We start from the raw sequence: 26,286 nt of genomic DNA on the forward strand, positions 1-26,286 counted from the left end.
AGATGAGAAAAAGCCCAGAGAGAACTAGGTAATTTTCTCTGGAATATACCCTGTATCATTTGTATTTCTAGACTGTCTGACCTAAAACAGCATTTCCTAGTATTTTTTATGATAATCTTTCACTGACTGTGCTTACACTCCCTATTTTCATCATTATATTCTCTCTTATGACCTATGAATTTCATTCTGGTTTGCGAGGCACAAAAATTCTGACCACTGAAATGTCTGGTTCTAAATTCGTATAATTTATATGTGGTATTAAACTTTATCCAAGACATAACTACAGTTTTCTTCACAACTATATTTATTCCAGCAATATCCAAGATCAAGACAAAAAGCCTGGCCCTATTTTAGCCATCTAGAAATTTAATACGCCTGTAGTAGTTTTCCAGTTGCTTGAAGGTGTAAACATCCACTTTAGAAACAAATTACAGGGGCGCCTGGGTGGCTCAGTTGGTTGGGCATCTGACTTCGGCTCAGGTCATGATCTTGCGGTCCGTGAGTTTGAGCCCCGCGTCGGGCTCTGTGCTGACAGCTCGGAGCCTGGGGCCTGTTTCGGATTCTGTGTCTCCCTCTTTTTCTGACCTTCCCCCATTCATGCTCTGTCTCTGTCTCAAAAATGAATAAACGTTAAAAAAAAAAAAGGTTTTTTAGAAACAAATTACAAGTTATGTTCAAGGGACTATTCCAAACATGTATTGGTTTTATAAATATCTGCTTTTATAAGATAACGCTGATGTTTAGAGGATTGCGGAAAAGAGAAGATCAGGTGATCTGGAAGTGCTTTATTCTCTAAGAGGTGTTTTTCTCCTTTGAGTTTTATTGATTGCTGAATTCAAGTTTCTTTTATGGAAACAGATGACAAAAACACACTGTACTTAGGAAAATTTTAACTGTATCATTGGCACTTTACCTGAGCGTCCAGTGGGACACTGTATACTTCTGCATCCAGTAAAACAGTGCACGCGCTAAATGGCAGTGTTTGATTTGCCAATGTTCTTGCAGCTCTGTAATGAACTCGCAGAACTTCCTGTTCATTGGATACAATAAGTTTTTCCTAGTTGAACCAAGAATGGAAAAAAAACAGTTCTTCAATCCCTTGCTTTTCAAATAAGATAAGATCACTTAAAACGTACCACAGAACCTGAATCTCAGAGTAGTTTTTTCTTACAGAAAGCTTGAGATTTGAGAATTCCAAGTGTTCTAAAAGTATTAAGTAAATGCTCTTTCCAAAAGTGGCAGTCTCTTCTTAAAAATTATCTTTTAAGATGTACAATGGTGGCTTTTTGTATATTCACCAAGATGTTCAACCATCACCACTAGTTTCAGAACATTTTCATCACACCCAAAAGAAACTTCATACCCATCACTTAGTCGTGGCCCATTTCTCCTCTTCCCCTGGCAACCGCTATGCTACTTTTTGTTGCTGTGGACTTACCTACTCTGAACATTTCTTACAAACAGATCCATATAATATGTGGTATTTTATGAATGGCTTCTTTCATGTCACATGTTTTCAAGGTTCATCTGTGTGCAGCATCAGTACTGCATCCCTTCTTATGGCTGAATAATATTCCCATACACAAACACACCACGTTTTATTTATCTGTTCATCAGCTGATGGTCTTTTGGGTTGTTCCTACCTTCATGCTGTCATGAATAATGTTGCCATGAACATTCATCCTCCAAGTTTTTGTTTGGATGCATAGTTTCTGTTTCTTTAGGTAATTAACAAGTGGAGCTAGTAGGTCATATGGCAGTTCTATGTTTAACCTGGACAGAAACTGCCGAATTGTTCTTACAGCAGCTGTATCATTTTACATTTCCACCAGCAGTGTGTGAGGGTTCCAATTTTTCACATCCTTGCCAACACTCGTTATTATCTTTTAATTATAGCCTTTCTGATGGGTGTGAAGTGGTGTGCCGTTGTGGTAGCAGCTTGTTTTATAATGAATATTTTCACAGAAACAAACACTGTACTTTGATGCTAATTTTAAACCTCTAGCAATGACAGTGCAATCCTGCCTTCAAATGTGTTAAGTGGGGTGCAAAACCTCCAATTATGTAATATGTAGAGTCACCCTATCATAAAGTTAATGAAACGATGTGGGCGATCTTCTGCATTTAGCAGACTGGGAATTCCTAGGGTGTAGCTACAGATCTCAACCCATCATGATACTGGTTTATAGAGTTGTGCCATCTGGTGGTAACGGTCTTTTTTGGCTTAAGCATCAACGAGGACAACTCTGGGAACTGTGGACGGCTGGAACTTCAAAGACAGAGGTAATGAGTCCAGGAATTCTCCAGTTAGAAGATGTCTATCATTTTGTGGGTTTTGTCTGGCCGGCTAGGCTAAGAGAATATTCAGGGTGTGGCTGGTCTTGTTCCCCACCATGTTCCCCATTCTCCCTCAACTTGACAAGAACTTTATCCTTCCCCTACTGGAGCATGCAGGCCTTATATCCACATATGTATTGCTGTACAGTTTTGCTGTATTTATAATTTAGTGAAAAGACAAAGAAACACAGTCCTATTTAATCTCTTTTAAATTCTGATGTGACAAATGATACACAAAAGAGAAGAGGTAAGTCTAACACTTAGGAGTAATTTAACTACAAGTTTAAGGTGGGACTTTAAGTGATAAAATATCCAAAAAAAACAAAAAACAAAAAACAAAAAACAGATACTAAGAAAAAATAGCTGGAAGAAAAGTTTTCTAAAAAACTGGTTGCAGTTGTATAGAGATTAAGAGCAATACCCAAAAATCCCTTAACACTGTCTGGAAATATATTATTATTTTTTTTAAGTTTATGTATTTTGAGAGAGAATGAGTGGGGGGGGGGTGGGCAGAGAGAAAAGGGGACAGAGGATTCGAAGTTGGCTCTGTGCTGATACAGAGAGCCCAATGTGGGGCTTGAACTCACAAACCATGAGATCATCACCTGAACCGAAGTCAGATGCTTAACCGAGTCATCCAGGTGCCCCAAGAAATAGATTATTTGAAGTCAGACTCCTTCTGCTAAAATACTTCACAGAGATATACTGTGTGAATGACAGCCTAAATAGTCCACTTAATGTCGGGTCCTTGAACTTCTGCAACACAGCTTCTCAAACAATGTCTTCGGAGCATGGGTTATGTATGTCTCAAAGTGAACATGGAACGGGAAAAATCAGATCTTTGTTTTTACCAACTGCCATTTTTTTCAATTATGAACATGGGTCACAAACCACAGTAATATCAGAAGTATCTGCAACTCTGCCATCCACAGAAATCACAAGGATTTTCAATTCTTAATTGTTGCAGGTATTGCCCCCAAATGGTATCACTGTTTGCTGTCACATTGGTCAGGCATTTTAAATTGCTTTCTAGTACTCTGCAATTCTAAATTGTTTGTTGGTCAACATATGAATGGATGGGAGTCATTTTTACTCTTTGTTAAAGTTTGGAAAACTGCACTGTTCAAATGAGAATTCGTAACTGTCTGTAAGGCAGCATGGCTTTTGTAGCATGGATAGATGCACAGATAAAAATATGTTATCAACTGGCTTGAAACATGCCTGGTGGTTGAAATAGCTACTGACATGTTATACGACCTAACTTCTTATTGAGAACAAACCACTCATTGACATGCACAATGTTGTAAGATCTGTATCAGTGCTTCTTTCATTTACTGTTCTGTTTGTAATGCTGTAAGTTTATTAATTTAAAAACATAATTCTGAGAAAAGGTTTATATTTACCAGATTGTTACAGAGGTCCCAGGACACAAAAAAAGTTAAAAACCTGAGCCCTAGGGAATCAATGTATGAATTTTAAAAATTGCATACTTTTGTTTGGATGAGTATATATTTACCTCTTTGAAGGATCACAGCTCATATTAAGTTCCAGAATCCTTGACCCTCCCAAAAGATTAAGAAGGTATTATATTTTTGTCAATCTAAGTGAAATGACTTTCATGATTTCTCTAAATAAGCAGCCTTTTTCATGTCATTCCATGCCCAGACTAACCACCAGAAACTAGAATATGAAAGGAGACCTATAAGGAACACTAAGCACAGCTTTGTAAGTATTCTGCACTAAAGGAGCTGGTATCAAGCAACAATTCCAAAACTTGGAAATCCAACTGTCTAACTAGGAATTCACTGCTTTAGTTCAACAAATGATAACAAGAAATTATTAAGAGATTTTTATACATCAAAAATACACTCAACATGAACCATAACATAGGGGCAGCTACCCTAAAACAGGTTTAAAATTCTCCATCTAACTGCACAGGAACAAGACAACAAAATCAAACCATTTCCCAAAATGGTTCTAAAGAAGGAAAATCTAAGAAAATTGTGTGTGTGTGTGTGTTTTGTGTATGTGTATGTATGTATATATATATAATATAGGTCGTTCTAATCTATTGTTAAAATATTTTTAATATAAATGTTATTTTTAGCATAAATGTAAACATTTCTTACCCTTTCAATACTGTGTTGCAAACGTAGTTTCATCCTTACAACTTCCTGTTGCCGAAAAAGCTCTTTAAGTGGATCTGACAGTGAAGGTGGTGGTGTAATCTAATTTTTAAAAAATACATAGTTAAAAATATTAGGTTTTGTTTACAACAATAGGCTATTCTTATAAAATTAAACTTCTTAGTGTATCACTTAATGAAAACATAAGTTTTGATGTTCTCTGAATTAGATAATACAGTAACGATTATCCAACTGGTTGTTACTTCCCAATCAATGGTCTGAAACACAGCAGAACTTACTGGTAAATTCAGATGTTTTAATTCAGAGGCAATAGCAAATTTCAAAGAGCAAATCAGAAGGACTAAGGAAGTTCCTGACTACAGAGACACATTTTAGAGCATTAATAAGTGCCAGCTCACATATGGGGGGGGGGGGGGGGGAACGCACACGGATGGTCACAAAAACAGAAAAACACCAAGCAAATAGTCGTAAACATTACAGCAGTCTGAGTCTCAGTATGGTAAGTCTCTTTGTTGACATGTAAAAATTAAATGCTAAAGTGCTGCGCTTTACATTTACTGAATTAAGACTTTTTAAAAAAGAAGGAATTATCTTCTGATAACTTCTTTATTTGCATGTGATAAACCCTCTTTGTCCATCCATACTCAAAAATCCTGCGGTTGGTTCATCTCTAATTTGACTATTAAAGTGGACTGCTTTCTGGTAGAAGCTGGCAGTTAAGGAAGCCAACTCCATCTATGCATGTGCTCTACTGTTATGAGACATCTGTGATCCTTTTAATATTCTCCCTCTACCCTTTGGAATATCTATATTCCTCCTCCCACCCCTGACTAGCTTCTAACTACTGTCAGCATATGGGGCAAAGTAAGGTATCTCAGTATGTTTTGGTAGCATGTGGGAACCTAGTTGACTCTTCTGACTCTTCAGAAGGTGGGACAAACAGATTCTATGTGCTTCCTGATGTGGTTCTTAAGGAATTATATAACACCATATACAGAAAGCTCTAGACAAAGAATCAAACTTGTATCTAACTGGGATTCTATCATCAGTGAACAATTTACAGGAATTATGGGGGTCCAAAAAAAAGTTAAATCCTATCACAAGGATTCACTCAGTTGAATCAATGTGGTGGAAAATTCTATAGGACAGATAACTTATTGCGGTGGATTATTTTTCATGCCTCTAACTGAAATAATACATCTGTTTGATTTCTGTCTTCTAACCATCTTTAAATTTAACAAGAGTAACAGTAAAGTTTAGTGCTATGGTTTTAAAGTTTTCCAAAACCATAAAGGCCTCCTTTATATCACCCAGAGGAAGAGTATCTACTCCTTTGAGCCTGGGGTGTCAGAGAAAGCTTCTTGGAGAGGCTTAATGCCTGAGGCTGCATCTTAAAGGAAGAGCCAGAATCAAGAGTTAAGAGAAAGGAGTTGTGGGGGAAAAAAGAAGAGAAAGAAGAGGGGAGGGTAATTCCCAGAAGAAAAGATAGCATAATCAAGTTCAAAGAGATAGTAGGGTGTCAGGAGCCAACTACAAGTTGAATTCCTGGGATATCAACTTTGAGGGAAGGAAGGTGGGACATGAGGATCAGCAGGGGCAAAGTCATTAGCGTTCTGTAAACCAGCTTTTTTTTTAACCAGCTATTCTTAAAGTGTGTTCCACAGAACACGGAGCCCACAAACATGACTTGCGAGAAATGGTTCTAAGAACAAGTGGGTTTGAGAAACATTGTACATATGTACTCACTCAGGTGTCTCACAATCAAGTTAAATTTAATGGTTCTGAGAAGTTCAGAAATGAAGAAACCTATTTATTTTTAGATTAATGGTACTTCATTTCCCAAACTTATTTTTTTAAATTTTTTATTAAAAATATTTTTTTAATGTTTATTTTTTGAGAGAGAGGTTGACAGAGTGTGAGCAGGGAAGGGGCAGAGAGAGAGGAAGACCCAGAATCTGAAGCAGGCTCCAGGCTCTGAACTGTCAGCACAGAGCATGACGCAGGGCTGGAACCCACGAACCGTGAGATCATGAACCTGAGCTGAAGTCGGGCACTCAATCGACTGAGCAACCCAGGTGCCCCATTTCCCAAACTTATTTGACCATGAGCTCTCCCTACCTTGCCCCAGCCTGCCCCCCCCATCCCATGTATTTAATTAACATGCTGTGGAACAGACAGTATGTATAACACAGTGTAAATTTTGTATGTGGTGGGGAATCACTGAAAGATCTTACAGCTCACTGCTGTGTCTGCAGAATAGATATTAGGAGGACAAGAAATTAAGAAAGCAAATCACTGTGACACTGGTGTGAGAAGGAGGGAGTGGAAGGGATGGGGTCTAAAAATAATGATTAAGGATAAGAGAGGGAGCAGCTAATGACCACTTGTGGGTCCTCCAGCATGAGGGGGCCAGATAGCTGGTAGGAGATACCCCAGGAGGAGAAAAGAGGAAAGAGAAATAAGGGTTTTGGATAAATTCAGTGCTGACATGTTAAGTTTGTGGAGCTCACGGACATCCAAGTGGAGCTAGCCAGTTAGCAAAAAAGAAGCTGAGGAGAGAGGTTTGGGCAGAACACATAAATTTGGAAATTTCCAACATCTAGCAACGTACAGAGAAATGGTAAAATCACCAAAGGAATATATGGAGACTTTCTGAGGAAACTTTCCTTTTGCTGTTTCCCTCATCTATCTTTAAGTAAATCATGCTTGGGGATTTTGTCTTTTAAGATCTGTGAGTCCCAGGAGTCTCTAGAATAAAAAAAAATCTCTTGATAGCTTCCCAGGGATGCTCTTCGTGCCCCTGCTGTAGGGACTCTGTGTCGGTACTAGTGACCACAGTGGATACCATGATGTGACAAGTCTTTTTCTTTTATTCTCGCCCTGTTCATTTGCCTTTTGGGAACCTGACCTAAGGTTTCACTTTTCTTCATTTCATTTCCTCTGGAGAAACAGCAGCATTCCGGTTAGATTATGAGAAAAATACCTGATAGAAGAACAAACACTTAAATTGACTTTGGAGATGTTTCACTACATTTCTAACAGGTTCTATAAACAGATCACATAAATGTAGAGATTAATTCAATAAGATGGCAATTAGCTGACAGAGGAAACAAATGGATAAAATCATATTGGAAGGTACTAAAAATAATGTATGGGGGCGCCTGGGTGGCGCAGTCGGTTGGGCATCCGACTTCAGCCAGGTCACGATCTCGCGGTCCGGGAGTTCGAGCCCCGCGTCAGGCTCTGGGCTGATGGCTTGGAGCCTGTTTCCGATTCTGTGTCTCCCTCTCTCTCTGCCCCTCCCCTGTTCATGCTCTGTCTCTCTCTGTCCCAAAAATAGATAAAAACGTTGAAAAAAAATTAAAAAAAAATGTATGTAAAAGTGATCTTTGTTATTCTGGGATTTACTTTTTAGGACTAAGTTTTGAACAAATGAGTTTCAGGTCCAATAAACTCAAAAGTAGCTTTTTATGAACAAGAGGTGGGGGGTTTGCATATTAACTCTAGTAAATATGAACCTTAAAGTTATTTTGAGACGGATAAAATAATGGTAACCTCTTAAATCTGTATACTGTTTTAAAATTTTTAATGGGTTATGGCATATACTATTTCAACCTGCTTTGAGGTAGGGTAGGTATTATTGTTTTACAGATGTGAAAACTAAGAATCAGAGAAGTGAAGGAATTATTCAAGATCACACAGCTGGTTTGTAGCAAAACCCAGACAAACTTATGTACAGTACTTAGAAATCTCCTGCTCTTTCTACTATACCGTGCTGTGTTTCTTTAATAACTCTCATTAAAAACAAACAAAAATTACCTACTACACTCAGAAAAAATTTTCAGCTCTATTTATAGTACTTTTTGAAACATTTGCTGTAACTAAATTTTGATTTAATCAAAGCTGTATCCCCAGTACTGCTACAAGAGAAACTTGTATTACATCATCTTTGAAGGAGTAAGAAAAGGTGATCATAATCAAATGCACACATAATATATATACAAATATACATGTATATCTCTCAACAGGCAGCACTGAAAAGGCACCCTGACATGGATTAGAACTGTTTTTCGTGAAACAGTTTGTACAAAGTTTAATTTAAATAGGTTCTTTATGTTTTTACCTGTATTTCAAGCCTATGATACAACATACTTTAGTTAAAATTTTTTACTCTTTAAGAGGAAACAAAGGAAACAAAACGATTAGCTTTATATTGAGTTAACAAATTATTTTATTGAGAAAATTTGAAAGAATGACAAATTTACAATTCTATTTTTTTAAATCTACTATTACTGCTTATTGGTAGTAGAGTAATATAAAAATCTCTTGTCTTTCAAGATTTAAAGAGCACTAGCATCAGGTAAATTCTATGGATGTGGGACTAAAGAACCACCTTGTCTCTAATTTTTTGTTCTTCTCTGAACTGGGCTTTGAAAAGCCATGCAAAGGCATGATGTGAAACAGTATAAAATAGCCTGGGGAAGCATCATGTACAGTAGGGCATAACTACCTAGAAAAGCCTAGAAAGGTATGGGAAGACCTGTAGACAATGATGGGGACTTTGGTCTACAGAACATTAAGAGTCTCTAAAGATGTTTATAGCCAGGTAGTCATATAATCAGATCTGAGTTATATATAAGGTACCTAGACAGTAAGAAAGCTAGATGGACAGAAGAGATTAGACTAGAATCCATGACAACTCTTCAGAATGCCTGTTTTGTTGATTTCTTTTTATTTCTTTAATTTTTTTTTTTTTTATTTATTTACTTTTGAGAGAGACAGAGCATGAGCAGCAGAGGGGCAGAGAGAGAGGGAGACACAGAATCCGAGGCGGGCTCCAGGCTCCAGCTGTCAGCACAGAGCCCAATGCAGGGCTTGAACCCACGAATGGTGAGATTGTGACCTGAGCTGAAGTTGGATGTTCAACTGACTGAGCCACCCAGGCGCCCTTATGTTTTTTATTTTGAGAGAGAGAGAGAGAGAGTGCGCGAGTGGGGGAGAGGATCAAATGGGAGACAGAAAAGTAAGCAGGCTCCATGATGGAGCCCAATGTGGGGGGCCTGATCCCACAACTCAGGGATCATGACCTGAGCTGAAATCAAGTCAGATGCTCAACCGACTGAGCCACCCAGGTGCCCATTTTGATTTCTGAGATCTAGTTAGCACAATGCTTAGCATTTGGTTATGAATTACTTGATTATGTAATATTCTGAATATTTAATTATGCAATATTCCCGTATGTGAGTGAACAGTGTACGGAGCTAATGTGGTCCTTACACAGCAGTAGTAAGAAACAGAAGGGGAAAGGAAGTAAGATGAATCAACATGACTTAGTGATTGACGTGAAGGTTGAATTTTGGGTTGCCAGTCTGGGAAATGAGAGAGCAGGTAACGATAATAAGTAAATCAGAGAGGACAAAAAGAGCACTTCTGCGGTAAAATAAATGGGCTTAGTGTGGGACCTAATGATTTTATGGATATTGTGGTACAGTCAGGTGATGTTCACAAGCAGCTAGAAACACAGTTATGGACACCACTATGTATTCACAGCTGAAGATAAATTTGGGATTCATTCTACAAGATAAATAGTGTCCTAGCCCTTAATCAGATTACAGGCAGACATGTAAACAGTTAACTATGATATCATGTGGGAGGTATGAGAAAGATAAAAACAATTCTGCTTTGACAAGATTTTGCACAGAGGTGACAACACGGCCGGAACAAAGGCACGGAAGAGGATAGAAAAGGAGGCCTGGCGAGAACAATTATTTCAGGTAGAAGGAACAGTACTAAGCAGAAGTAATGAACAAGAGATTTCCATTCAAGAGTGAATTAAATATGGCTGAATTATTGGGTGAGTTTGGAAGCAGTGAGAAAATGGAGCTGGAGGGGTAGACTGGGGTCAGATTACAAAATGAATAAGGTTATGCCATGACTATGTGGATTTTAAGCTGTAGGCAATGGGAAGCCAGCTAATCACAGCTAAGATATTTAAGTAGGGAAACAGTTTTTTATTGTTGTTGTTGCTGTTTTTAAGTTTTACTTATTTAGGTCATCTTTACACCCAACGCAGGGCTCAAACTCAGGACCCTGATACCAAGAATCGCATGCTCTTCCAACTGGGCCAGCCAGGCACCCCTTTATTGTTTTTAAAAGGATACAAGTTTAACAACAAAAGAGAATGCTTCTGCAGAAAGAGAGTAGGGGAAAAAAAGAAGTGAAAGAGTGGCTGTAATGTTCTAAGTGAGAGATAATGATGAGGGCCCTAAAACAAGGCAGTGGTACAGGAGACAGATTCTAGAGAGAGTTCTAAAGTAGAATGGTTAGAATTTGGTAATTGATAGGATACTACTCTGGTGTCATCACTAATAAAAAAAAAAAAAAGTGGTTTCTGAGCACGTGAGAGAGAAATCATTTCTTTTGGTCTGGGGGAGTCTGAGTTTGGAACAGATGCTTGGCACACAGTTAGACTCCTCGTTCAGGAATGAGGCACTCAGCCTCCAGGTCCTAGGAATATAAGAGGCTGGCAGCTCTCACTGGAGTTCCTCTCTAGGAACCGGCAGCAGGAAAACTGGAAGGAAGACAGTTGGCATGTGCTAGGCCTCGTGCCCTCGCTGGGTGCGAGCTACCTGTCAGAAGGGCCACCCCATTCCAGACCTTCTGTGCGCTCAGCTGAAATGAGCGCTGCAGCTACATTTCAGTTCAACTTCTCACTCTGCCGAATTCTGGTTCCTTCACACATGTACTCACGTTTTTCCTGGCAGCACTCACCAATAAGCCTCTTGTGCCTAGTTTAGGGTCTGCTTCCTGTGGAACTGAACCTATGACAGGTATGCTGCCTGGAGGCACCTACATCTGATTCTGGAGGTCAACAGAGAGGACATGACTACATAAGAATTTGGGGGCTAACTGGCACATGGAAGACTGCTGAAAACAACAGGAATAGGTAAGACCATAATGACAAGAAGTTGACTGAAGAATTGATTCCTAGAGAACTCTGATGCTTAAGGGTGGGTAGAAAAGTCATTAAAGGAGAGCATAAAAGATTGAAGCAAGGGAACCAGAAGAGAGCACCGTCATAAAAACAAGCAGAGGAAAATCTCATGAACAAGATGGTCACAATGTCAAATGTGACAAAGATCAAGTAGAAAGAAAAACAGGCCAACGAATCTGGCATTATAAGCTCACTGGTGATCTGTGACAGTACAGAAGGTTTAAGAGATGAACAGGAAGTGATACAGAGAAAATATCAGGTGGTGAAAGAGAGAGGGACAGCTTGACAAACTGGCATAGTTATGGGATAACTTTCTTTTCTCCAACATGGAGACCCAAATATGTTTGGAGTGGGCGGATAAAGGCCAGTGGAGAGAGGTAATTAAAATCACACCAGTAAATAGTGTCTCAACAGAGGAAAGTTCCAGAGAGGCCTGAAGAGAATGGGATCAAGAGCACATGGAAATGAATTTACCCTTCAAAGGCAGAGAAGCATACCTCCTTTGGGACAAAAGAAAAAGCAGGTAAGGAAAAAGAAAATACCGTAGACCAGTGCTGATCACGAAGGTAGTCAACAGCTACACATGGCTATTGAACACTTACTGAAATGTTAGTCCCATTTAGGTTGAACTGACATGTACTAGAAGTACAGCAGATTTCAAATACCTAGTACAAGAAAAATACAGAATGTCTTGTTCATTAACAATTTTTCTACATTATATATTTTTGTTTGTTTTAAGGATTTATTTAAGTAATCTCTATACCCAACGTGGGGCTCAAACTCACCTGGCTCCACCAGGTGACCCAGCCAGATGCTGATATATTTTGAAATAGTATTCTGAATATACTAGGTTAAATAAAATGTTAAAATTAATTTTACCTGTTTCTTTTTCCCTTCTAAAATGTGGCTACTAGAAAAATTAAAACTACAGAAGTGACTTGCATTATATTTCTATTGACAGCACTGAAGATGCATATTTAGTGATGTTACTTACTGTGGGAATGCAAATCTTGCTTAAGGGGTTTCCATCCAGGAGGTATGAGCCATTAAATGTCACATATTCATCATAATACTGAGGTGCTTGAGGAATAACACTACACAACAATTTGCGCTTTTCTTCAATTTTTTTCCTTATATGCAAGTATTCGAAATATGGATTTGCTCGCTCTGAACTGTATGGCTGAATCTCATCTAGTTTCAGAGAATCTACGATGGCTGCCAGAGACTGCTGAGTTTTCTCTTTTGCTTGTAGTAAAGAGGGACTCACTTGCACAGGCTGAGGTACACGGGATACTTTCCTTTTCCGTGGGTGGTGAATTTGAGGATCATCTTCTTCAGTTAATCTTATTCTTCCTCTAGGAGATGAAGAGTCGCTGTCTTTTTCTGATAGTAGTGTACAGCTAGCAAGAATCTGTTTGCTTTGATTTGCCACTGTATTCGCTTTGTTTCTAGTTATCCTTTGAGGGATTTGGTTTTCGGTCTTATCATCTTCAGCATTTTCTTCTAATTCTACTTTACCTAATTGACCATATTTATGCATCTCTGGTTGAGCTGACTGTTGCAAATGGTTTTCCAGACTTGATAAAGTGCTTTGTTGTGATTCTTCATCTTCAATGGAAAGCAAACACTTTTCACCTTCAGGACAATGTTTTGGATTATCTTGTTCATTTAGGTTCCCTTTTGGGATCGTGGCACTCATTTCACACAAATCAGAATCACATTTATCATTCAAATGAGTTAAGACCAAACTCTCCAGTTTGTTTTCTTTCTCATGTGAAATAACCTGAATATCAGAAGTGCTACTCTCAACTTCATGGCCACTGGAAGACTTATACATGAATTTGCCAAACGCATAATGTGTATTTAGCTGGGAAGAGGCATCGTTTCCACTAAAGTCTTTTTCTGATGGTAATACAGGTAAAGTATTAGCCTTTTCAAAATTTGGTGCTGCTTCTTGAACACTGCTTTCAGAGTACAATGGGACAAAGGCATCTGTCTTCTGAACATCTGTTAAGACAAAAGTATTCTCTACCTCTTTTGTAGATTCATTGTCAGTATCTAAAACAGAATTGATAATTTGAACTGCGTTTTTCTGTTGCAAAATACTCGGCTCTTGATTGGCAACATATGACATAGACATATGTTTAGAAATAGATTCAGCATCTGAAAGTGATTGGCTGTGGAAAGAGCAAGGTTGTTGGGAAGGCAGAAAGGACGCTGGATCCTGAGCACAAGAGTTTCCTGGCAGTTCAGTCTGGTGCAGGGATAAAAAATCAGTGTTCTGTTCTTTCAGTATTTTGTTTTCAGAATTACAAAAGCCTTGAACAGAAGAATCTTGATCAGGTGTACCAGAATTTGGGCAGATAAAGTCACTGGTGCTTAAGGATTCCAGTCTACTATCAACAGGTACCTCCCATGATTTATTTTGGATCACACCAACCTGATTAGATGGCTCTAAATGCACAGGACTGTCCATTAAAGTGCCCACTGGAACAGTACTCTTGATAACATTTATATCAGCTGAAATATATTTGCTGTTTACAGATCTAGTTGGAGACGCTGCAAAACTGGAATGTATGTTAGACATATTTGAAAGTTCTCTTTCAGGCACATTTAAGGACACCTCAGGTTTGGGAGAAGGACAAATATCTCTTGGCACAGCTAAGCCACCTTGATTGTTTTCTTCTGATACTGTTTGGAATTGTTTTGTATGTTCACAAATGACTGATGGCATGCTACACCTTCGAACTTCTACAGCTGGTCTCCCCTCATTTATCACTAGTTTGACATCTTCTACAGAAGATGATCGGAGATGGGATGTTGGAAGTCTGCTTGTAAATGGTGGCTTAATCCGCTCTGGCAGTTCAGCCAAGCTATCTAATTCCCTTTCATGAAGGGCAGGAGATTTGGCAATTGGCAAAAAAGGTGACTGGGAAAAGGACATTTGGGAGTCAGAACCCTCCAACATAAAGTCAGAGTCATACTCAATTGGAGGCCTGGGGGTTGTCACTGTAGTATGGCAGGAATCTTCTGAGCTAGCAACCGAAATCATGGATACAGATCTAGAGCTGAGACCTGGTTTTTCACTTTCTGATCTAGGAGATCTGTTTAAGATATTATCTGAAACAAAAGATGACTTCCCTAAATTCATGATATTTTTGGCATCAACAGATTGTGATCTGTTACTTACAGCATCTTTAGACTGTTTCTCCTTGGTATAAGCATCAGTCAACTCTGAACTCTTTGACCTAGTAAGTTCTTTATTTTTAGACTCAGCTAGTACATGCTTTTTTTCTTTATCTTTTACTTTAAGTTCTAAACAATTCCGATTTCTCAACCGCTCCTTTTCTTTCTGCTTAATTTTTTCCTTATGTTTTTTGTGCCACTGCTCTATTTCTAGGTCTTTAAGGCTTAGCATTCGTTCAAAACTTGTCTGCATTAAATCATCATTCACTAACCTCTTTTCTTTAGGTCGAGTATCTTTTGATGCTGGTGATGACTTAAGTTTAGGTTTATCTGCTTCGGATTTTAGTTTGAATAAACTATTTAGTTGAATTTTATCTTTGTGCTTATCTCGTTCTTTGTATCTGTCTATATCTTTGTCTTTTTTATCTTTTTCTTTTCCATCAGGGGTTTTCAAAGGCTCATCTTTTTTTTCTTTAAGGGATAAAGTTTTCTCATGTTGTGCTTTACTACTGTCTGCCATACTTGACTTCTTCTCTTCCTGGAAGTGTTTGGAGTTAGTTGTATTTACACTTTCTTTATCTCTAGATTTTTCCTTTTTATCTACCTCCCTGTCTTTTTCTTTATTTTTGCTTTTTTCTGATTTAGTATAGTCACTGTTGTCTGATTGTTTGTTTTTTTTTTCCATCAAGTGCTTTTCTTTACTTTCTGCTAGATGCCTCTCTTTTTCAGGTTTTTCTTTGTCATGTTTTCTGTCCATCTTTTCTCTACTTTTCTCTCTATCGTCAGCTTTTTTAATAGTGGTAATATTTTTCACCTTTTCACCTTCTTTATGGCATTTCTCTATGTGATGTGAATACAGCTTGTCTTTTTCTTTTATTCTGTCAACACAGTCACTAAGATCTAATTTATCTTTCTCTGACTTATGCTCATGCTTGATCTTCTTCTCTTTTTCAGAATTTTTTCTTTCAACATCCTTTTCTTTAGTTTGAAACCGCTTTTCTGATTTTTCCCTTTCTTTTACATGCTTTTCTTGTTTTTCAATCTCTATTTCCTTTTCCATTGAATGTAACCCTATAGATTCTTCAATGGCATTTGTTCCTAAAGAACTGAATTCTGTTTCTTTATCTATGGGTACAGTCTCTCTTTCTTCTTTTAAGTCTTTTATTTTTTCCTCCCTAAAAGATTTTTCATTTTCCTTTTTAATCTTCTCTCGTTCTTCTTTAAAATTCCTCTCTTTTGAAACATGCTTTTCCTTGGTTGATTTATCATCTTTTACGTTTTTTTCCAACTTTGATTTTTTTTCCAATGTTAGGGACTCATGTTCCATATTTAAAAACAGATCTTCAGTTTCATCACTTTTAAAAAAATTCTCTTTCCAAAATTCTCTATCAAATTCTACACTCCGCTGCAGCTCTTTAGCACTATCTCTATTTTTGTATTTTTCCTTTTCACTTTCAATTTCTTTTTTATGCTTTTCTTTTTCCCTTTCTTTGTGTTTCAATTTATGCTTTTTTAATGTTTTACCCTCTTTATCCATTTTTTTCAGTGTGCAGTCTGAATTTTCAAATGTCGGACTATGATCTTCATCTTTTACTTTGGCATTTGACTTTTCACCAAATTCTAAGTGGAAATCTTTCTGATGTTTATTTTTTTCCTTATGCTTACAAGATTTTACACTTGAACTTTCTGGCAAGAATTCAGATTCTGTGTTATCATACCGGATAAGATCAGGCTGTAATGACATTTCAGAACTTCCTGGTGATAAACATGTTTTAGTATGTTCTTGTTTTAGTGGTGTTGACTGCTTTTCACTTAGTCCACAAGAATGTTTAGGAGATTTACCAGTGGAAATATGAAATAAATGTAACGAAGTATCATCTTTTGGGCTAAAAGATTTCCTAAAATTCCCCTCTTCTCTGGTCTTTTCTGAACAATCGAGTGCAGTATTAACTGTCAAGTTTGTTACTCTGGTATTTTCTTTTCCCTCTTTTTCTTGCTTCAGCTCTTGATTCTCTTTATTTTTGTTCTGATTCTTTAATTTTCTTTTAACTTTGCCTTTCTGTTTGTGTTCATTTGAAGCTCCATATTCCTTTTTGGTTTGTGTATCAGAATTTGATGTTTCAGGGACAGAAGATGGAGCAGAAACCTTTTTATTCTGAAGAATTTCTTCATCTGAACTTTCAGAACTTGAATACAAAACTCTAGATGGCTTTTGTTTTTTACTTTTAAATGATTTAGGATAGAAAGCTTTCTCCTGTTTTGCAAATAAGCTATTCTTTTCTACTTCACCTTCATTCTCTTTCCGTAGCTCTTTTCTAAGAATATGCCTGTCATCAATCATTTTATTTATTTCTTCATCATCATCATCTTTGAACTCATATTCATCAAGAGCAGATGGAAGAGGTGCTTTGCTGGGAATTATCTGTTTACTTTCACAGATGAGAGAGTCTTTCTCTGTCTCAGAGTCAATGTTTTCATCAACACTGGAAGGATTTACAGACCGAGCCTCTTCAGAATCTAGAATAAGAAAAGAAAATCTATTGTTGGTCAAGAGACAATTGTCAGAAAAATAAAGCTGTGAGAAAAATATAGCATAAATAGTAACTATTTCAATTCAGAAAGAAAATTTCAGAATATGAGAATGATACAATAAAAATATGTGATAACTCTGCTACAGTACTGTGGAAAACCTTTATAGATAATATGCTTCATAATGAGATCTCCTGATTCTTTTAAAAGCAAACAATACGATTAACTCAATTCATATATCAAAGGTACATAATATAAAAATGTGTAATACAAAGCAGAGATTTATAATCCAGGGGACTGAATTCAGAGGAAACATTGGCTACTAATGTTATGTAAAATTTTAATATGTGTACTTTTTTTTTTTCAGAGAAAGAATATCTAAGTAAGATTCTCTGATGCAAAAAAGATTAAGAACCACTAACTTAAAGGGTTTAGTTAAGTAAATATCACACCTGTTTTATGTTTCAGAATTTTTATGAGTAAAGTCCTAAGGGATCAAGTGATTTTCATAAAGTACAGTAACCTAAAGATGAATGGTTTTGTCTATACAAGATACATGACTATCTGGTTTAAAGAAAATCTTAAAAGGAAACATATTCCACAATTACACAATCAAGATTATAACAAATTGAATACATATGTAATTTGAAAAAAGATACCATGTCCCTTAGTTTTCTTATCTGTAACTTAGACTTACTACTAATATATACTCTAGTACAACGGGGGTAATAATGGGCTCAATTTCTACATATTTTTTAAGTAGGCCTCACGCCCAGCAGAGCCCAAATGCACAACCCTGAGATCAAAACCTGAGCTGAGATCAACAGGTGGATGGGTGCTGAACTGACTGAGCCACCCAGGCGCCCCAATTTCTACATTATTTTTAACATTACAATTTTTTTTTTTTTAATTTTTTTTTCAACGTTTATTTATTTTTGGGACAGAGAGAGACAGAGCATGAACGGGGGAGGGGCAGAGAGAGAGGGAGACACAGAATCGGAAACAGGCTCCAGGCTCTGAGCCATCAGCCCAGAGCCTGACGCGGGGCTCGAACTCGCAGACTGCGAGATCGTGACCTGGCTGAAGTCGGACGCTTAACTGACTGCGCCACCCAGGCGCCCCAACATTACAATTATTTTTAAGTACATGAAAGTTTAGTTGAATCTAAGCTGTATAAATAGAGCCAAAACATTGCCAAATTCTATTTCATTGTATCATTTGTAAGAAAAAGATTTTTTCTTCTTCCTAGGTGGGCATCTTTTCTTAGCTGAAATGTATGTTGTATACAATAGGCCTTTATCTGAAAAGAAAACCCAGGCTCCTAACTAAAAGTAAAGAAAACTGTGGCCTCTAACCAAGGAGGAAAACCAAACTTACTAAAAAATGACAGATAACACTTAGGCACCTGGCTGACTCAGTCAGTTAAGAGTCAGATGACTCTTCATTTCAGCTCAGGTCATGATCTCACAGTTCATATGAGTCTGCTTGCTCTTTTCTCTCCCTCTCTCTGCCCCTCTCTCACTCACATGCATTCCCTCAAAATAAACTTAAAAAAAAAAAAAAGATTAAAAATTGTAAACACTTCCTTTGCTAAATATTTATTAAAATTGTGAATTTAATACATTAAGCTTCCTATATAAAGTGACCTAGTTCCCAAATGTCCTTCTCACAAAAATTCAAATTCCAGAAGCACTGTATAGGAGCTCTGGAGAGATCATAATCTTAGTTTTGGAGATGAGGTGAGAATATTCTAAATGAAACGATTATACTGACACATGGTATAAAAAAGAACATTTTTAGAATTCTAACTAGCTGTATAGATGTTGAAAATGCTCTCCATTTCCAGCCACCAATATTGCAATACATAGTACCAAACTACAGAACTGTTTCAAGGAACATCTATTTTGGGAGCAGTGTTTATTTTGGTCTTAAGGTACTATAAGAATATGAACTTATACAACAGGTGTTATTTTCTATTGTTAATGCTTTATAATTTGTTCTTGAGGGCTTAAGTCTGTGTAGTTTTCATGGATTTAATTCGTTATGGTTTGCATGTAACTATCCTGTTTTTAAACCAACATAAAAACGTTATTTTTATGTGAGAAAAATCAGAACATAAAATAATCTATTAACTACAGAATTATTTCAAATATATCTAAGAACTAATATTGGGGGCGCCTGGGTGGCTCAGTTAGCCAAGCATCTTGACTTCAGCCCAGGTCTCAATCCCACGGCTTAGTGAGTTCCGGCCCCGTGTTGGGTATATATAACTATCTTATTTACATTTCTCATCAGATGATTAGCTTTATTGGAAATTAGGATTTTTTCCTTTGTAAATCCCACAAACCCTCAGTTTCACACCAAGAATCAGTCTCTAATAAATGTTTATTCTGTTCCACCAGGCACATAGTGTTCAAGGTGCTAGGGGGTGACAAGATAAAAAAGATAGTCCTGCCTCTTTAACAGTTACACAACTTGATAACTGCTAAAAAGGCAAAGGATACTAGAGTGAAAGGGTGCACTTGGAAGAACTAGAGAAGGAAGAAAGCAGGATTCTCAAACAAGTGGCCCCAAAGCTGAGGCATGAAAGACAGGGATTTTAGGTAGGATTTCAGGGCATGGAAAGTACTAGGACATAAACAACATAAACAAGCAGATCCAATCACAGCGTGTATACCATTTTATATATGGCTTTTTTTCCACTGAACAGATCACATTTTCTTCTGAAACTTAATTTTCTTCATTACTATTTTTAAAGACTGCATATTGCATTGAATTAATTTGTAACCATTTAAACGGATTCTTCTGAGGGGACATTTGGGTTGTTTCCAATTATTTGATATTACAGATATCTAATAACATAGAAAAAAATTTTTTGTATACGTTGTTACTTGAAAACAGCAATGTATCAATTTGTGTGTATGAAAAAACAAGAGAAATCCATCAAAAAAGTTATCTCTACTAAACTTGTGCTAGAAGAATTATGATTTTTATTTTCTTCTTCAAGCTTTTGTTTTCCCAATTCCTAGCATTACAGGTATTACTTTTCTCTTTGGAAAAAAAATTTTTTTAGAAGTTCACTAACATATAAAATATTATCACTATTTTAAAAATTACTGATGTGGCTCATTTTGCCATGTGTTTGCATTTCCTCCTGTGCAATGTCACTTTATAATTTCTTCAGCCTATTTTTTCCCGATTTTTTTATGCATATTAATACCTGACTTAAATTGCACTATACATAATAATCTCATAGTGCTTACCATTTGCATTTTACCAAGGTTAAATGCAAATTCTTTAAGGGAATTACACATACATGTGTACCTTGGGTTTATCATTTGTGCTTCTGATTCATCAACTAAAGGCAATTAAGTAACGTTCCTCAATGCAGCTACTTTTCTCCTATGGTTCTTTTTCAAAGATGACTACTTTTTAAAAAAAGGAAATGATGTAAACTTTAAAGTGAGTCAGTTATCTTAACACTAATTAATGCCCATGATGAGAGAGTGGAATTACTCCAGTGAAGGATCGTAACCTGGCTCTGGTTGGTGAGTTGCATGTGGCCATTGGGCTTGCTCCACTATATGGTGGTTGGTTCTCAGCAGCCGGTGGCAGTAACGCTGTGCCGCTCTCATGAAGCTGGTGAGTCTGATCTCAGCAAAGGTACTTGTACCTCCATGACATCATTTCACTTGCAGACTAGGCTGAAATCTCTTCTCTTCCCTAAGCAACCCTAAACCTTCTGCTTTACATAGAGCAAGCTGGTCTTGTGATTATAGTGCGGTAGTAACTTTAAAAAAAAAAAAAAAAGTTTTGCCTTAGGAGATGAACGCTTACAGTGAAGATAATCATCTGGACTCCAAATCTTCAAATTCTTGTAGTCAAAATGGCCATGGCTATCATTATACTGTTATTTTCCATTTTGTTCCAATCTTTCAGTCTTCAATTATCTATTTAATCAGTAATTTGATTTGTATTTAAAACATTTACCAAATTATTTCTGACAAAAGTTCCTTTAAAAAAATGTAATATTTATCAACTCAAACAATTTTATTGGGGTAACTAGGAAGGCAAATGAGAAATACAAAGGTTAAGCAATTATACAAATATTAAGCTTTTCACTATAGCATTTTTCTTCTTCATAAAAAAAGGCTAAATAAAGTTTAATTGATTAAAAACACTTAAATACATTTGAAATTTGCTCTTATACTTCTCAAGGTACTTTTAGATATTTGTAACAAATACTAGTGACATTTACAGAAATAGCTAAATGTTATTTGAGGTCACTATTATCCTTAGGCTTGACTTTTTCCCTACTGAGACTATCATGTTATTTCCATTTCTTCTTGTATGGTACCCAAAAGGGGCAGCAAACAGAGCACATGTGACCAATGCAGGGAGATGATAATATTCCCAAGTAAATCCCTCTTTCAAAATCGCTGCAAAACCACCCGTGTGCATTTCACAAACCAATTACAGCTCACAAGCCTAAAAGGGCATTCAGTAGAGGCTGGGCTTTTAAAATGGTTTTAATTATGATTATATTAACTTTTAGGAAATATAACTATTCTAATGTCACATATATTCTGGGAGTGGATGATGATGACATAAAGCTAAATGCACCATGAGCCTAAACTTGAACTTACAGTCAAGTCCATATCTCTACTTTCTTGAGCTTTAGCTGCCTAACTTGGACCTTCTTGGACACCTTTCAATCATCCTAACTCAAAATTGAAGATATTCAACTCATTACCTCTTCCACAGCTGTTTCCTCTTGCTGCTTTAAGCCACTATTTCCCACTTCTGGAGCATACCAATCAACCCACTTACTCCAACTGGAAACCTCAGAGGTTTTTTTTTTTAACACTCTCAATTCCTCAACTTCCAAAATAACTGTTTAAAGTTTCTATCTCTAGACATCTCTTAAATCTATCTTCTATTCCCACTACCACCATCCCAGCTTAGATTCTCATCATTTTTTGCCTAGATCAGTTCTCACCTTAAACCACAATGTGGCCAACATTATAGGAACATACTAGGTCTCGTATCATCTGAGGGTTCTCTACTCTAGGATAAAACAAAAATTCCAGAGATGATGGTATGAAACTTTTCAAAATGTAAAACGCTACTATTTATCTCTAACAGGATTTACTATTCCTATTTCAGAGACGTGTGAACAGAGCATGAGCCAGGAAGTAGCTTGTCCAAAGTTACCTCGCTCTTAGGAATATAGCCCAGGATACTTTTGCCTGACTTCACCGTATTTCTACATTGTCTCCCATCTCTCTTTTCTTCTTGCTATTCACATTAGCCACATCAGTATACTATTCACTCTTCCCCAAATTTACATGCATATTTATGTGGGTTCTAATCAGCTGCTCTTTATTATTTCCCAGCTACTTAACTAGAAGATATTTTAGATTAGTAGTCAGGGGGAGGAGCACTTCGAGAATTTATAAATAGGAAGGGATTGGGGTAGTCATCTGTTATGGGGAGGGTATTGGGTAGGGGACTTGTTTTGAGGCTGTTTGAGTTGGTATTTATGGAGATTACATGTTTACTTGAAGGGGTTTGGAAGCAGATAAATTTAACTTCTCATGTATCCTTTGAGAACTCACTTCCAAAGGTGTGATTTTTAATCTCTGTTTCCCACAATATCTTCAATGCAGTCCACCTATTCTAGATGAGTAAGTGCTTAAATACATGCATGCACACACGTTTCAGCTTCCTGTAAACCTTCAAAATATATGATTTTATTAACAGCACCTGCCTAAATCTATAGCACCCAGAGAATGAAAAATTTTTGTATTTTAAATTTGTGGGATGGAGTACAGTAGGGAAGGTAGTGTGCTTACTGAAGAAAAAAAAAAGGCCAATTTATGGGATTTGAGAGTCATCTGTGGGAAGGTAACCTTAAGCAAGGGAGCTGTAATTTTCTGCTGGTTTTCCAGATTATTCAACAGATACTTCAAATATAAGTCCATGACTTATACTCAGGGACTTATGTAATAACTAGAAGATAGTAGGCGCTTAGTTAATGTAGAATAAATACAAATAGGATGTTTTAGAACCATATTAAGACATCAAGAAATCAAGTGGGGGTGCGTATGGTAGAACAGGAGGACTGCAGAAAGGGATGTAAACATGCAATACAAATTTATCCACTCTACAAGTTTGTACAGTATCCAGGTGGCAAATGATGTCGCCACTGACTACCATGTGGGTAATTCACTGCTGATGTCCCCTTTAAATTCAGCTATTTGAAGAGGTGGCAAATATCTCATCCACATGCCATTTAGTTCCCACATCACCTGCCATGTGGAGCACAGCTCTGTTATTTGATTTGCTTCAAGCCACCTTGAACTTTGACAAAGCCTGCACTTTCACACATTATGTGCTAACATGCCTATCTTCGTATATTGAGCTCATTCTCTTGTACATCAGTTGCTGAACTTTTTTAGTCAGCCAGAAATTTATTTTTAAGCAATGGCACCATTTTTATATAGAATTTATATAGCTACATATTGTTTGTATTTTATGCAAACTGAAAAATTGCTGATACTGGTAATAACACAGTTAAGATGGAAACTGAACAGATGTAATAAAGTAGAAAAATCTTTAGCCTCCTTCAGAAGCTCAATGAAATGAAGACTGTTCAACTGTGAAGAAAAAGAAAATTAGAGAACCCATATGAAGTACTACATACATGTACAGTGTACTGACATCTTGAAAAGTAATGATGAAAATAAGATTTTAAAATTACGGGCAAAATCAGCATGTAAAATATTTTAATAATTATTTATATAAAGAGTTTATGCCAATACTTCTAGAAATTAGTTTCAAAAGAAACCTAATGTTCGCTTCAGTTTTGACAAAAATTAAGAAAACTGACCAGAAACATTAAAATAATCTGCTAAACCTTCAGCAAAATTTGTTTTTTTTTTTTTCCAACGTTTATTTATTTTTGGGACAGAGAGAGACAGAGCATGAACGGGGGAGGGGCAGAGAGAGAGGGAGACACAGAATCGGAAACAGGCTCCAGGCTGTGAGCCATCAGCCCAGAGCCCGACGCGGGGCTCGAACTCACGGACCGCGAGATCGTGACCTGGCTGAAGTCGGACGCTTAACCGACTGCGCCACCCAGGCGCCCCAGCAAAATTTCTTTGTAATACCCACAAGCAACTTTTCCTTCTCAACATTAAAGTCAGTTTACTATTATACTCACTGAAGGTAAACTAAGAAAATTTGAAGATGACAACTTGGAAAAATAATTCCTTAAGTGAGATCATGGAGATGCAATGAGCAAAATCCAGACTATGGGAAAATTTACCAGCAAATCATCAGGTTATTTCAACCAAAAATTGTAAGAACATAAGAATGAAAGAGAGGGGCGGCTGGGTGGCTCAGTCAGGTAAGCATCCCACTTGAGCTCAGGTCATGATCTCGCAGTTCGTGGATTCCAGCCCTGCATCGGGCTCTGTGCTGACAGCTCAGAGCCTGGAGCCTGTTTCCGATTCTGTGTCTCCCTTCTCTCTCTGCCCCTCCACCACTGGCGGTCTCTCTCTCAAAAATAAACAAACATTAAAAAAAAAAAAAAGATATTTATAAAATTAAAAGATACTCGGACATATCACCCAATTAGCAATATGTGGACTTTGTTTGCAATATATATAGACTCTGGATTCTGACTAAAAAAATTAAAGAAAAAATCTTTTGATTTTATGAGGCAATCACAACTTAGGACAGTAGCTGTATATTTACTAGTAAAAACATTTAGTTAGCTTAGGTATGTCAATGATATTATGGTTATGTATAAAGTAAAAAAAAAAAAAAATTCCTACCCTTTTATAGATACCTACTAAAACACTTGCCAGTGAATTGACTTCAAAATGATGGAGTATGGAAGAATGGAGAGAGAAAAACAAGATTAGCCTGAAGGTGGTAATTAGTAAAACTGGGTAATAAATATCTATGGGCTCATAATAGTATTCTTTCTACTCTTGCATATATATGACAAGTTTGATGATAAAGGTAAAATCACTAATTTGCTTACAATTATATTACAATCTATTTAAAAATGTTTTTTAAAACAAAAATGTTATGCAATATATAGGACAAAAAAAACTCTAAACACATATACTAAAGAATTAAAAAAAATAATTTTCTTACTTTTTGAGTACAAAATCAGGTTAACACGTAAGCAAATTTTCAGGAAAATGTTATATATGAAAATGTAAACTTTCATTAAAGATTTTTAATTAGTGAATGGTAGACTCTATAGCAAGACCCAAAAAACACCAGCTATTTTCATTTTCAGAACCCTTTTTGGCAAGAGAAGGTGCCACACTCAAACATAACGAACGTTGAGTCTGGCCACAGCACATACTGTAACACCATTAAGTGAAATAAACATACACTAAATTCATATTGTGATTTTATGCTACAGCATATAATACATTAGGATCATCAGACTCTGAAGTTTTCACACCCAATGACAATCGGCATGACAGAATGGAAAAATACATGAGGTCTGTGTTTAGCTCTAGGTTTGGACCTTTGCTCTGCCACCTAATGGGTCAGTAATCTATTATCAGGGATTAACTCACAGGGCTACTGTATTAAATTTACATATGTGCCTGGTATATCCTGGCACACACCATACACGTGATAAATATTAACTCACTGCTTAAAGAGAGAAAAATGTATCATTAAATTAAAAAGCAATTAAGTAATAATGTACACTTAACGTGCCAAATTCAATAAACTGCACGTTAACTTGAAAAGCCGAAATTAAATCCCATAGCTTTTCATATTTGTTTAACTTAGTATCAGAAAACTGAAGACAGAAAGATTCAAGCTGACTCCAGGCACTTACTGCACTTATTACAGGGTTACAGCAGAGGTATGTGGTCCGTTAGAATGAGGGCAATGGAAACCACCAGTTTTTCAGGTAAAAAATGGACATATGCAGACACAGACTTCTGGGGCAAAGAGGAGGGGCAGGTGGAAGCAGTGAGGGGAAAGAAGAAAAACAGAGGGTACCAAGAAACAACTTTCTTGTATTAGCGTCTGGTGGTATTTATATTTTTAAAC

The 26,286-nt window shown here is 36.9% G+C and overlaps 1 protein-coding gene across 5 annotated transcripts in view; it reads right to left on the bottom strand.

The window, feature by feature from the left end:
* The window catches only part of ANKRD12 (ankyrin repeat domain 12), a 129,545-nt gene that overhangs the window by 6,969 nt on the left and 96,290 nt on the right, over positions 1-26,286 (bottom strand). For all 5 annotated transcript variants that reach the window (XM_043558296.1, XM_043558293.1, XM_043558297.1 and 2 more), the window contains 3 exons: positions 12,473-17,181; positions 4,467-4,565; positions 914-1,057 (listed from right to left, as the gene is read on the bottom strand). In XM_043558296.1, the coding sequence (XP_043414231.1) occupies positions 914-1,057; positions 4,467-4,565; positions 12,473-17,181 (4,952 nt within the window). The remainder of the gene's footprint in view (positions 1-913; positions 1,058-4,466; positions 4,566-12,472; positions 17,182-26,286) is intronic.

The sequence above is a fragment of the Prionailurus bengalensis genome, chromosome D3, assembly GCF_016509475.1.
Source record: "Prionailurus bengalensis isolate Pbe53 chromosome D3, Fcat_Pben_1.1_paternal_pri, whole genome shotgun sequence".
Lineage (NCBI taxonomy): Eukaryota > Metazoa > Chordata > Mammalia > Carnivora > Felidae > Prionailurus > Prionailurus bengalensis.